The sequence below is a fragment of the Pseudorca crassidens genome, chromosome 10 (assembly GCF_039906515.1).
Source record: "Pseudorca crassidens isolate mPseCra1 chromosome 10, mPseCra1.hap1, whole genome shotgun sequence".
Lineage (NCBI taxonomy): Eukaryota > Metazoa > Chordata > Mammalia > Artiodactyla > Delphinidae > Pseudorca > Pseudorca crassidens.
Window position 1 is genome coordinate 65210930 of NC_090305.1, and position 11275 is coordinate 65222204.

Genomic DNA, 11275 nt, shown 5'->3' on the forward strand with positions numbered 1-11275 from the left:
AGAAAGCCCCTCAGTTGGGCTAGTGTGGCGTTTCCTCGGCAGGAGTCTCACGGAGGTGATGCCGCATTCTCCTCACCGCAGCCCATCAGGCGCTCAGGTGCTGCAGGCTCTCCATTTGGCCCATTACTGACGATGCTTACTTTGCTCACTTCATTCAAGTGACATCTTCCAGGCTTCTCCACTGCGAGGTGACTCTTTCCTCTTTGTAATTAATAAGTATTTTGTGGGCAAGTAATCTGAGATGATGAAAATACCCCGTTGCTCATCAGACTTCCCGTGTATTCGCTTATTTATTTATATCTGTGTATGCTCATGATTTCCTGTTTTGCTGTTACTGTCACTATTTTGATGTTCAAACTGTCCCTGATTTTGGCCCCAAGAAGCTCCTTCAAGCTGGCTCTGTGTCCTGGCACGTTCCCATCCTTCTTTAAACAATTCCTTGCTTTCTGGCAAAACAACTTGTTCTGGGCTCATTTTCTACTTTTCCTGCCCCAGCCCTGAAATCAGCCATTTCTCCAAGGTGCTCTGGTTCCTTTTAGTGGAAAGCTGTATTTATTATAGAAGGTGGCACTTGGATGCCAGGAGTGCTCGAGGCTTTGGAGGCAATTCTGCTCCACCCAGACAGCTGGCAGACTGATGTGCACATTTGCACTGACATTTATAGATTCCTCTTTAGGTGTCAAAGTCCACAACTGCACACCGATAGCTCCAATTTTAATCCTACACCACAGGATTCATTCTAGTTTTCTCTCTGTATTTGTACCTCCCTTTTCTGACAATGAGAAACCTGGCTCCCATGGTCTTTAATAAATGTACTTATTCGATGGGTGCCCCTGTATGTAACCACTCTCTCACCTCTGCCACCACCCGCTCTCCCATGCGGACCACCTCTTCTCCTCACCTGGACTCCAACACTCCATGTAGGGTCTCTGTTCCCCTGGGGGTGCCCCCCTCCACCCTGCTGCAGCACCCTGACACCCCACACCACACTGCTCCTCATGGGGACATTCTTTTCTCCCTGCTCCATCTCTGACACCACTCTGGGGCACCACAGCTGCCCTTCTCCCACCGTGGCCACCTCTGCTTCAGACAGGATAGTTGAGAAACAGAAAGTGAAAAAAGGAGAGGACTCCCTTGTATTTTTAACCAAAGATACATCAAGTGCATAGAGACAGACCACAAAAGAATCACAGCAAACATTCTAGACAATCCAGCAGTCAGCCCCAGTGCACTCTGTAAGGAGACATCATTGTGGGACCATTCTGGAGTCACCCCACTTGAGGTCAAATACTGGTGCTGCCCCTTACAGCTGGGTAGCTTGGGTTCCCTTAAACTCACTGAGCCTCAGTTTCCTCAACTGTAAAATGGGGAAATGACAGCACTTCCCTCATATTGCTGGTGTGAGGCCTCAACGAGGCCAGGGAAAAGTATGACCCAGCGCCTGCCCAAGGTAACTGCTCAGCAGATGTGAGCTATGACAACTAGCGTGTATTTCTCAGAATCCTAGAAAATAATGACTCTGTTTTAGAAGGCGGGGCCCGGATGCTGGGTGGGTGTTCCCTGGGCAGCGAGGCTCCGTGGCCCCAAGGGCTTCCTCCTTTTGCAAGCTTTTTTTTGGCACTCTCTCAGCCAACTCTGGGAGGGTTTCCTGGACAGAGGTCGTCGTGGCAGTTGCCTTAAGACGTGCAGCCCAGGCCACAGCCACTAGTGCTCTCTGACCCAGGTCCACTGCAGGCGGCAGCAGCAGCCCCAGCCGGTGGGTGCAGCAGCATGGAGCTTTGGGGGCCCTACTTGCTCCTCTGCCTCTTCTCCCTCCTGACCCAGGTCACTGCCGAGACACCTACCTCCAAGGTCAAGAAGGCTGCAAATGTTAAGAAAGGTAAGGAGGGGGGTGGAGCCCCTCCCCATCCTCCAGGGAGCTGGTCGCCCTCTCCTTTGCTGGTCCTCACTCTCCTTCCCCTCCTTCACTTTCCTTCTCCATGAGTCCAGGGAACTTCAATGAAGTACCCCTTGGGACCTGGGAGAGTCCTCCAGCAGCAGGGGCAATTGTCAAAACTGTAAGAGTCACTGGCTCTTAAAATCAGAAAGAAGCTTCCAGATCACCTAAACTGACACCCACTCCCCCACCACCCCAATATTTTACAGAAATCAAACCTTTGGCTCAGAAGTCTGGAGAGGTCCGACTCTCATCAGGAGTGTTGGCAGGCTTTGCCTTGGCATCTCCAAACCTCGGGTTTCTCAACTGTAAAATAGGGATTGTGGCATTTGCTCACAACGCTGGTTGTGAGGATTTAATGATAGAAAACATGTGAAGTGTCTGGAACGTAGGATATACTTGATGCACGGCGGGGGCGGGGAAAGAACAAGTTAATTCTTAGTTCTATAGTGTATCACAGCCTCGAGGAAATAAAAATGTTCAAACCCAAACTCGGATAGTGGAGGCAGCTTTGCTCTCCCTCTGTTGCCTCTGGGTTTGGGGTGTCCTTGGGTCGCCTTGGCCTCAGCAAGGCCTGCCCTTGGAGCCCTGCCTGCAGTGAGGTCACCGCGGGCTGTTTTGAGACAACATTAGTGAAATGCCATGGCAATGATCGGGGCTGTCACCCCCCACAGGGCTCCAAGGGGAGGAGAGAGAGTTCCAGGGGATGAGAGTGCTTATTAAGCAGAGAAACAGGTGGCTGGGGCCAAGAGCACAGAAAAGGTGAGGCAGAGGGGCATGGGCCGCCCTCAGGCCCCTCTCTGAGCCTCTTCCGTAAATGGACAGCTGCCCACTGGTCACGGACAATGTACATAAGGGCACATTAGGACAATGGAGACCCACAGGCCTGCAACACAGAATGGGCGGATCTGGGTGCTGATAGGAAATAATCCCCAAGGTTCAGTTCATAAAGTAAACAAAAAATTCAATACTTTGAATGGGTACTATGCTGACATTGGTTTTGAAAAAGGGACTTATATAAAAAAATATATTTACTTGTATATGCATAGAATTTTCTGGAAGGATCCACAAGAGTTAGTAACAGTGATTACCTCTGGGAAGAAAAACTAGGGAGCTAAGGGCAGACTTGATTGGGAAGGAGACTTTGACGTTCTGAACTGTTTGGGTTTTTTAAAGTTATATGGCTATATTACCTTTTACAAAACGTTCATTAAAAAAAAAGAAGACTCACAGCATGCATGGTGTGTCCACGAACGTTAGCTGAAATTGCCACCAAGGATGTTCTTTGTAAAGGATACACAGTTCCAAAGGCAAATAACAGAATTTTTGAATGTGGAAAATAGTTGTTAATTTCTCAAGTTTACCAAAGATTTAGTATGTATTTATTTAATCATGTAAATCATGTATTTGATCATATGGACAAGAAGGTCAAACCAGACAATGCCCTGGTCCTCTTCAGCTGTCACACTTGAACCCTAGCTCCATGTGGTCCCCACGGAGGTGGCCCATGGAGGTCCAGGAGGAGGCCCGCATAACAGCTGACAGAGCAAGAGTGGAGTGTCCTGTCCAGCCCTGCCTCTTGCTGAAACCCACTGCAGCTTGGTTTTCTTTCCTTCGACCTGCTGCCAACCTACACCACACATGCTTACACAGCTCTTTCTCCAGGTAGGGGCCAGTATACATGCTGAACACTCTAGCAGACAATTAGCATCCCTGCTCTTAAGATGTGAATCAATTTGCGAACCACGGTGGTTCTCCCTCAGGCATCATCAGCATCACCTGGGAAATACATTAAAATCCAGGCACCTGGGACCCACCCCCAGAAATGCTGGATCATGGGCCTGGAATGCTCCCCAGCATCTGCCTTTCCCACCAGTCTCCAGTGATTCCTGGGAGCAGCCAGGACTGGGAATCAAAGGAACAACCTAGTCAGGGGCCAGTGCACAAAAGTGGGGGAGGGTGTCCGGAGGAGGGACAGTCGTGCCCAAGGAGACCCCTCAGTGCCCGCTGAGTGGTGGAGAACAAGCTGGCAGGATGGACGAGGGGAGGAGAGGACAGAATGTGCTATGCCCCCATGCTGGCCCCCAGGGTGGGATGAGAAAGGGGAGAGCCCAGGCTGCTTCTGGGAGCTCATCTGCCCCTGGTGTGGGGTGTGGCCTGAGCCAGCTGTATGGGGGTCAGCCAGATGTGAGGCAGGGAGGGCTTAGGCGGCTGGAGCTCCAGAGGCCATGTGGCCACACCTGGCAGAGGAGCTCAGGTGGGGACGATGGCCTCACAGGGGGTCACAGACTCTTAGAACAGGGACCTGAGGGCATCCATTTCAATAACATGCATTAGGAATCTGAGGCTCAGAGGTAGTGAGGGGCAGCACAAGGGCTCCGACTCCTAGCCCAGAGCTGTAGAAACACCCAACTCCTACGCCTTCCTCAGTGGAGTTCTGTTAGCACCTTGGTCCTTGGCCAGTCCCTGGAGGGCCCCTCGTACACTCGGGCACCTTGGTGCAAATCACAAAAGGCTCTCCGCTCTGAGCTGACAAATTATAGAAGAGCATCCCTTTCTCTGGTGTGGTCAAGCAGCACAGCCAGGGCAAGGCTTAGAGGCTGGACATGGGCCCCCACCTGTCCCCTCAGCTGAGTGCCCTTGTGTAGTACCCAACTTTCACAACTTTATGCGGTGCCCTGTGCTGGTACATCATGGGACTGAGTACAGAGCTGCTGTGAACCACTGAGGCAGAGGCCCACTGTGAGGCACACATAACCCAGTCAGGCTAGTTTGCCAGCCCCAAACACTCCCTGTTTTGCCTTGCTCATCTGGGTGTTAATTTCCTCATACTTGGTAAGTCACATCATGAATTTCTATATATGCCAGTATGTTTCTTGCTCACGTTTCCTGTGATTCCCCTGCAAAGGAATCTGGGGTGGACAAAGGTCTGACTTCACCCCTCATACCGTGGACTTTATGCAAGCAAAGCCAAATGGACCATGGAAGCGCTTCCCCACCCTCTACCCAAGCTGAGCTCAGCCTTTCCTGAAGCTCCTGGGATTTCAGAAAGACTGGGGTCCACCCACTTAGCTCTCAACTTACACATGCAGAGGAAGACATTTCACATCTGCCTCTCATGAATAACTGGCTCCGAACGGGCCTTTTGCTCAGGAAGGCTCACATTAGGAAACGTGCTGCCATCACGGACGTGGGGAGAACAAGCTTGCAGCCGTGCGGACTTGGGTTCGGGCTGCTGGCTCTGCCAGTTCAGGCGAGTTGCTTCAGTCTGGCCTCAGTTTCCCGTCTGTGAATTGGTGGTGGTATAGAAGAGACACATTACCCACGTCACAGGGCTGACAATGAGCCCAGCGCTGGTCACATGCTTCATTTCTCTTAGTCTTTATTCTTCTTCAGAGTCCTTGGAGGTGGGGCTATTATCATCCCGTTTTACAGATGAGGACAGTGGATTCAGGGAGGCTGTGGAACTTGCCCAGGTCACCCGCATGCATGCAACCTCAGAGCCTGTACACACGTTCACCTGTGCTGCTCCACACAGCCCCAGGCCGAGTGCCTGCCCTGCTTGGTCCGTGCCTTGTTCGTCCAGCCTGGGGAAGTGAATCTGGGAGGTCTCAAGGGCCCCTGGCCCTCCTTCCTGTGCTCTGTTCTCCTCTAGAGCTGGGAGGGTGGTTGGGTGTCACCGAAGGAGCTGTCTGCACCCTCCACTCCGCTCCTGCAAATCCCAACCCCATCTGATCCCAGCAACTCTCCTGAACAATGCAGTACACGTCTCACTTTAGCAAGAGCAAGAGAACGATGGTCCCCCGGTAGAAGGAAAATCATGAGCGATCACTTAGACTACCACCGGCAGGGACAGGGAGAGAGAGAGTATGCCAAGACATCAAGGTCGAGGGGAGTCGTTTCCCTCGTCCCCTTGTGGCTGACAGTGGTCCACCCCTCCCAGTCCCTGCCCTGCCCCACTCCCTACTGCCTTTCTCACGTGTTCGTGATTGTCCCCACTTCCTTCTGACTTCATCCTAGATGCCGTGAGCCCGAAGATGCTTGAGGAGCTCAAGACCCAGCTGGACAGCCTGGCCCAGGAGGTGGCCCTGTTGAAAGAGCAGCAGGCCCTGCAGACGGGTGAGAGCACGTGGCGGCCTCTCTGGGCAGGGGTACATCAGACAGAGGGCCTCAGGCCAGCAGCCAGCAACCCACCTGTAGCCTCGAGCCAGTACCAGGGCCCTGGCTGGCCCCTGTAGTCCAGGGCACTGGATTCACAGAGCCCCCTCCTCAGCCTGCTTCTCTCAGGAAGATCCCCTGACATGTGGAAGCAGCAATGTACCGAAAGGACAACAAGCTCTCCCACAAGAATCCATTACCGCCCACTGGAAGTGCGAGCCCTGCAGCGCTCGTGGAGCAGAGGCAACCCTAATGAACCCCAGGAGACCCTCCGCTCAGCCAGCCCCCACAGCCCTACAGGGCGTGAGCTTCATTCCCTGTGTCAGCTGCTTTGCTGAGGCTGCCACTCTTAATCATCATCATTATGCTGAGGCAGGATTTATCACCCCTATTTTAAAGAGGGGAACTGAGGCATAGAGAGGTTCTGGTTTTGCCACGCCCACCTGGCTAGTTACTGCAGTTCAGGATGGGAATGGAAGCAGCCTGCCTGGTGCATGCTGGGTGTGAGGAAAGGCGGGCTTTGGTCTTCCTGGCCCTGCACGAACCAGCTAAACCAGGATGGACAAAATACACGGCTGTGGAGCCCGGGGACACAGCTCATAGCCACCTGCCCTAGCACTGCCTGGCCAGCCTGCCTGGGCAACCTGTTCTCTTTCTCTCCACCAAGTTCCTTTCACATTGTCTCTATTTTCCACACATCTCAAACTCACCTACTTCTTCGTGACCTTGCCCTGGAGAACACAGAATACAGACTAACGATAATACTTAACACATGGGGGAATGTTTAAAATGAGCACAGTGTTGTTCAGGGCCTCAGTTTCCTCATCTGTAAAGTCGAAGGGCGGGGGGTGGACTTGCAGGGCAAGCTCTAAGGTCTCATGTCTAAGCTTTGTGCTTGTGCCAAGACCATGCAACCCAGATGCCACTTGCCTCCTGAGGTGGGTGATGTGGTGGGGACCTCCCCGTGCAAAGTCCATGGCATATGGAGAACTAAACACCCCCTCCATGTCTGCTGATTCCCAGGAGGTTCATGGGCTCCTGGCCTCCTTGGGGACCTTCTCCCTCTCATCACCCGCTCCTTTACTACCACTACCTGCAAATCACCTTGTCAATAACCCCACACAAAGCACTCCTGACCTAACTGAAGAGTTGAGAGAATCAAGGGTTAGGGGAGCAACCCTCCCGTCCCGCCATCTGCCCCTTCCCTCCCCCAATCAGCAAACACACATGAGGTCCTCCCCCCAGCGAGCCTCTGCCAGGCACAAGGAGGCAGAGGTGACCCAGCCAGGGTCCCGCTCTGGGAGCCTCAATATATTCATGAAATCAATGTATTCACTGGAACCCGCACGTGTGGGAAGATAAAGAAGGATTCCAAGCAGAGGGCACGGTAGGAGCAAAGCTATGGAAGGCCAGCAAGAATCAACGGGATCGGGCTTCCCTCGTGGCGCAGTGGTTGGGAGTCCGCCTGCCGATGCAGGGGACACGGGTTCGTGCCCCGGTCCGGGAAGATCCCACATGCCGCGGAGCGGCTGGGCCCGTGAGCCATGGCCGCTGAGCCTGTGCTCTGCAACGAGAGAGGCCACAACACTGAGAGGCACGCGTACCGTAAAAAAAAAAAAAGAATCAACGGGATCATGAATAGGCCAGAGTGACAAAATGTCAGTAACGATGGTAAGGCACTGAGAACTGATACTTATTGAGGACTAACTATGTTGGAGGGAGTGTTGCAGGTAGGGTTCCCAAGAAGCGGCCCCGAGGTGGAGTTTAGCCTGCAGGAGGTTTATTAGGGAGCACACCCAGGATGAGCACCTGGGGAAGGGAAGAGACAGAAGGACGCAGGAGTGGGAAGAGTGCCCTGCGCGTCTCAACGAAAGCCTCAGCCAACTGCAGAGGGAGCCCTGACGACCGGAGGGCCCTTCAGAGCTGTCCTGAGTTGGGGCAAGAGGGCTCATGGGCCAGTCACTGGGTACAGGCTGCTCTGGGAAGGGGGCACACCATGGGGGAGGGGGCTGTCTTCCGCTGATGCAATCCCCAAAGGGGCTGAGAGTTAAGAGTTGTCTCCCAGCAGCGCTCCCAGCAGCTGGGGTAGTCAATCCTTCACCCCAAGGGGGTCTTGGTGGCGTGTCAGAGTCCCCAGCAGGAAGGAAAGGCAGTGTGGCGCCAGGCTGGGAAGGGCAATGAAACCTGCCTAGGATGAGCTGCAGGATAGCACGCGGTAGGGCTGGCTGCCTTGGGATGGCATCTGTGAGTAAAGACACCTCTGTGATGCTGCAGGCCCGGAGTTCAGAGCTCCAGGAGTGTCAGGTGCTCACGGGGACATGGAGATGTGTGTTAAGTGAAAGCAACTGAGTGAGAGGGTGAGTGAGTGAGGGGATGGGGGTGAGGTGGAGTGCAGACCTGCCCCTAACACTATTGGGGTCAGCAGCAAGAGGACAAATGGAGGCATGTACCCCAACTGCCTAAACATTTAAGTTACAAACCCAGCTGAAGAACAAACTGCTGGGACTTCCCTGGTGGTCCAGTGGTTAAGACTCCACGCTTCCAATGCAGGGGGCCTGGGTTCGATCCCTGGTCAGGGAACTAGATCCCGCATGCCGCACGAAGATCCCGTGTGCCACAACTAAGACCCGGTGCAGCCAAATAAATAAATAAATATTAAAAAAAAAAAAAAACCAAACTGCTAAGTAAAAACATTCTATGCTCCTAAGCTGACCAAATATATACCTTCATCACAACCTTTGAGACCAGATTCAAATTTAGAATCTTGGACTCGAGTTCCATGCCTGAGAGAGCTAGCCCCTGGCCCACCACCTGGGCCATCTCTTCTGTCCCAGGGGCTTGCCCGTCTCAGCTCCGTCCTCCCAGTCGCCGCCCCAGAAGAGGCCCCTGGCAGACTCTGGGAGCTTGCTTGGGCCCCTGGGTCAGGGCTTTGGGGTCCTGGGTACCTGGAGTGTGGTCTAGGTTCTGGGTAGGGATGTCCCCTGGCCCTGCAGTTTCTTGATCTTAGGGAGGGTGGGGCTGGAGGAAGATCAGAGCAGGTGGCTCCGCCTGGGCTCTCCAGGAAGCCCACTCTGAGATGGAGCTCATTTATTAGGGAGAGCCCAGGGTCCCAACTGTGAAGGGAGGGAGGTGTTGGAAGTAGATTGGGCAGAGGGGGAGCTGAGTAGCAGCACAGGCCCAAGGCCAGCCTCTGCCACGCTGTGGAGCCTCCAAGCTAAAAGGCCCCTTCACAATTATCCTGCTTGGGGTAGAGATGACCCTACCTATTCCCCTGGGCACTGGATGGGGCACCCAGGAGAGGGGTGTGACCTTGAGGGAGGGGCCGTGTGCAGCTGAGGGGGCTGACCTCACTCCCAGCAGCAGGGGCTCCACCACCTCTTAAATGGGGATCTGAGATGTGCATCAGTGCCCACCACAGCACGGCCCTCTGGCCTGGGTCTGGAGCCTGTCCAGGGAGGACAGGATGTACAGGGATGGGATGGAGGATGGTGTGACTACCCCTGGCGGTTGGCTCTTGGCTCCGGAACCGGAGGCCTTGGGTGACGTCCATTTCCTCCCCTCCCCCCTAGTCTGCCTGAAGGGTATCAAGGTGCACATGAAGTGCTTTCTGGCCTTCGTCCAGGCGAAGACCTTCCACGAGGCGAGCGAGGACTGCATCTCGCGAGGGGGCACCCTGGGCACCCCGCATACGGGCTCCGAGAATGACGCCCTGTACGAGTACCTGAGCCAGAGTGTGGGCAGCGAGGCCGAGGTCTGGCTGGGCTTCAACGACATGGCGGCCGAAGGCACCTGGGTGGACATGACTGGCGGCCATATCACCTACAAGAACTGGGAGACAGAGATCACCGCACAGCCCGACGGCGGCAAGGTCGAGAACTGCGCTGCCCTGGCCGGTGCGGCCAACGGCAAGTGGTTCGACAAGCGCTGCCGGGACAACTTGCCCTACGTCTGCCAGTTCGCCATCGTCTAGCGGGCCGAGAGGGGCGGGGTCGGGGGCAGAGTTCGGGGGTGGGGCCAGGGCAGGGTGGGATCGTGAGCCCCGGAAGAGGGGCCGTGGGACCTTCCCGCCCCGCATCCCTGCCCCCGCGCGCTGGGGGCCTCCTCTTGCAAATAAATTGGGTGCAGCTTGGCAGAGAGTGGCTGCGGTCTGTGCCGGGTCCGAGGGGTGGGGAGTCCAGGAGCCTGGCCGGGAGCCCAGGGAGAGGTCGCTTAGAAGGAGGCGAGTAGGGAGGTGGTGAAGGATGGCGAGCTGGGTGCAGAGGAGGGGGAGGAGGAAAAGAAGGGGGGGGTGAACGAGGGAACCCCTGATTGCTGCTGCCTTTTTTAAATTAAATAACTTTATATTTCATTGGATTTCCCACTTACAGAAAAGTTGCAAGAATTCCCGTATACCCTTCATCCAGATTCCACAAATATTAATGTTTTCCCATATTTGCTTATCCTTCTATTTTTTCCTGAACCGTTTGACAGTGAAATGCAGACGTGATGCCCCTTTACCCCTAAATATTTCAGTGTGTTTCCTGAAAGCAAGGACATTTTCTCACGGAAGCAGAGCACTGTTATCAAGGTCGGGAAATAAACACTGTTACTATGTTGTTATCTAAGTTACAGGCCTTATTCAGATTTCCAGTCTTCTTACTGCAGACTCCACTTCCTCGTGTTGGAATCCAGCATCCCCTCCACAACTCCAGAGGAGGAGGGACACTCCCACCTGACACCCTCCTGTTAGGGATTCATTTCTGCGGTGCACTGACATGCTGAGTTCTGTCGGGGTGAGAGCACAGGCTGCCCGCGGGGGATATTTGCATCCGCCTTCTTGCCCAACAAGGGGGCTGGTTCAGGAGCCAAATATGACAGTGGCCAACATTGCCTGACTGGTGTGTCCCCCTCCTTCCCGCTCCTCACAGAAAGTTCCACCCTAGCAATACCAGCTACTACTTATTGAGCCCACAGACTCGCAGGCACTCCACCCAGGACAGGCGTGTTATTATCCCAGTTTTGTAGAGAAGGAAGTTGAGGCTAAGGGAAGTTAAGTGACTTCCATTGGTCACACAGCTAGTAAGCAGCAGAGCCAGGATTACAAGGGCCTTGGCCTTTCCACCATCCACCACCGTGATACTTGTCTCACGTTACTGGACCTTCCCTGAGATAAAACATCAGAGAAGTGCCCTAGTGACCCCC

The 11275-nt window shown here is 54.2% G+C and overlaps 1 protein-coding gene across 1 annotated transcript; it reads left to right on the forward strand.

Annotated features, from left to right (window-relative positions):
• Positions 1-1584: 1584 nt before the first annotated feature.
• On the forward strand, positions 1585-10698 carry CLEC3B (C-type lectin domain family 3 member B). The gene is made up of 3 exons (XM_067754081.1): positions 1585-1879; positions 5957-6055; positions 9664-10698. Exons 1-3 carry the CDS (start codon positions 1771-1773, stop codon positions 10062-10064), a joined length of 609 nt encoding a protein of 202 aa, XP_067610182.1. The 5' UTR covers positions 1585-1770; the 3' UTR covers positions 10065-10698.
• Positions 10699-11275: the final 577 nt, after the last annotated feature.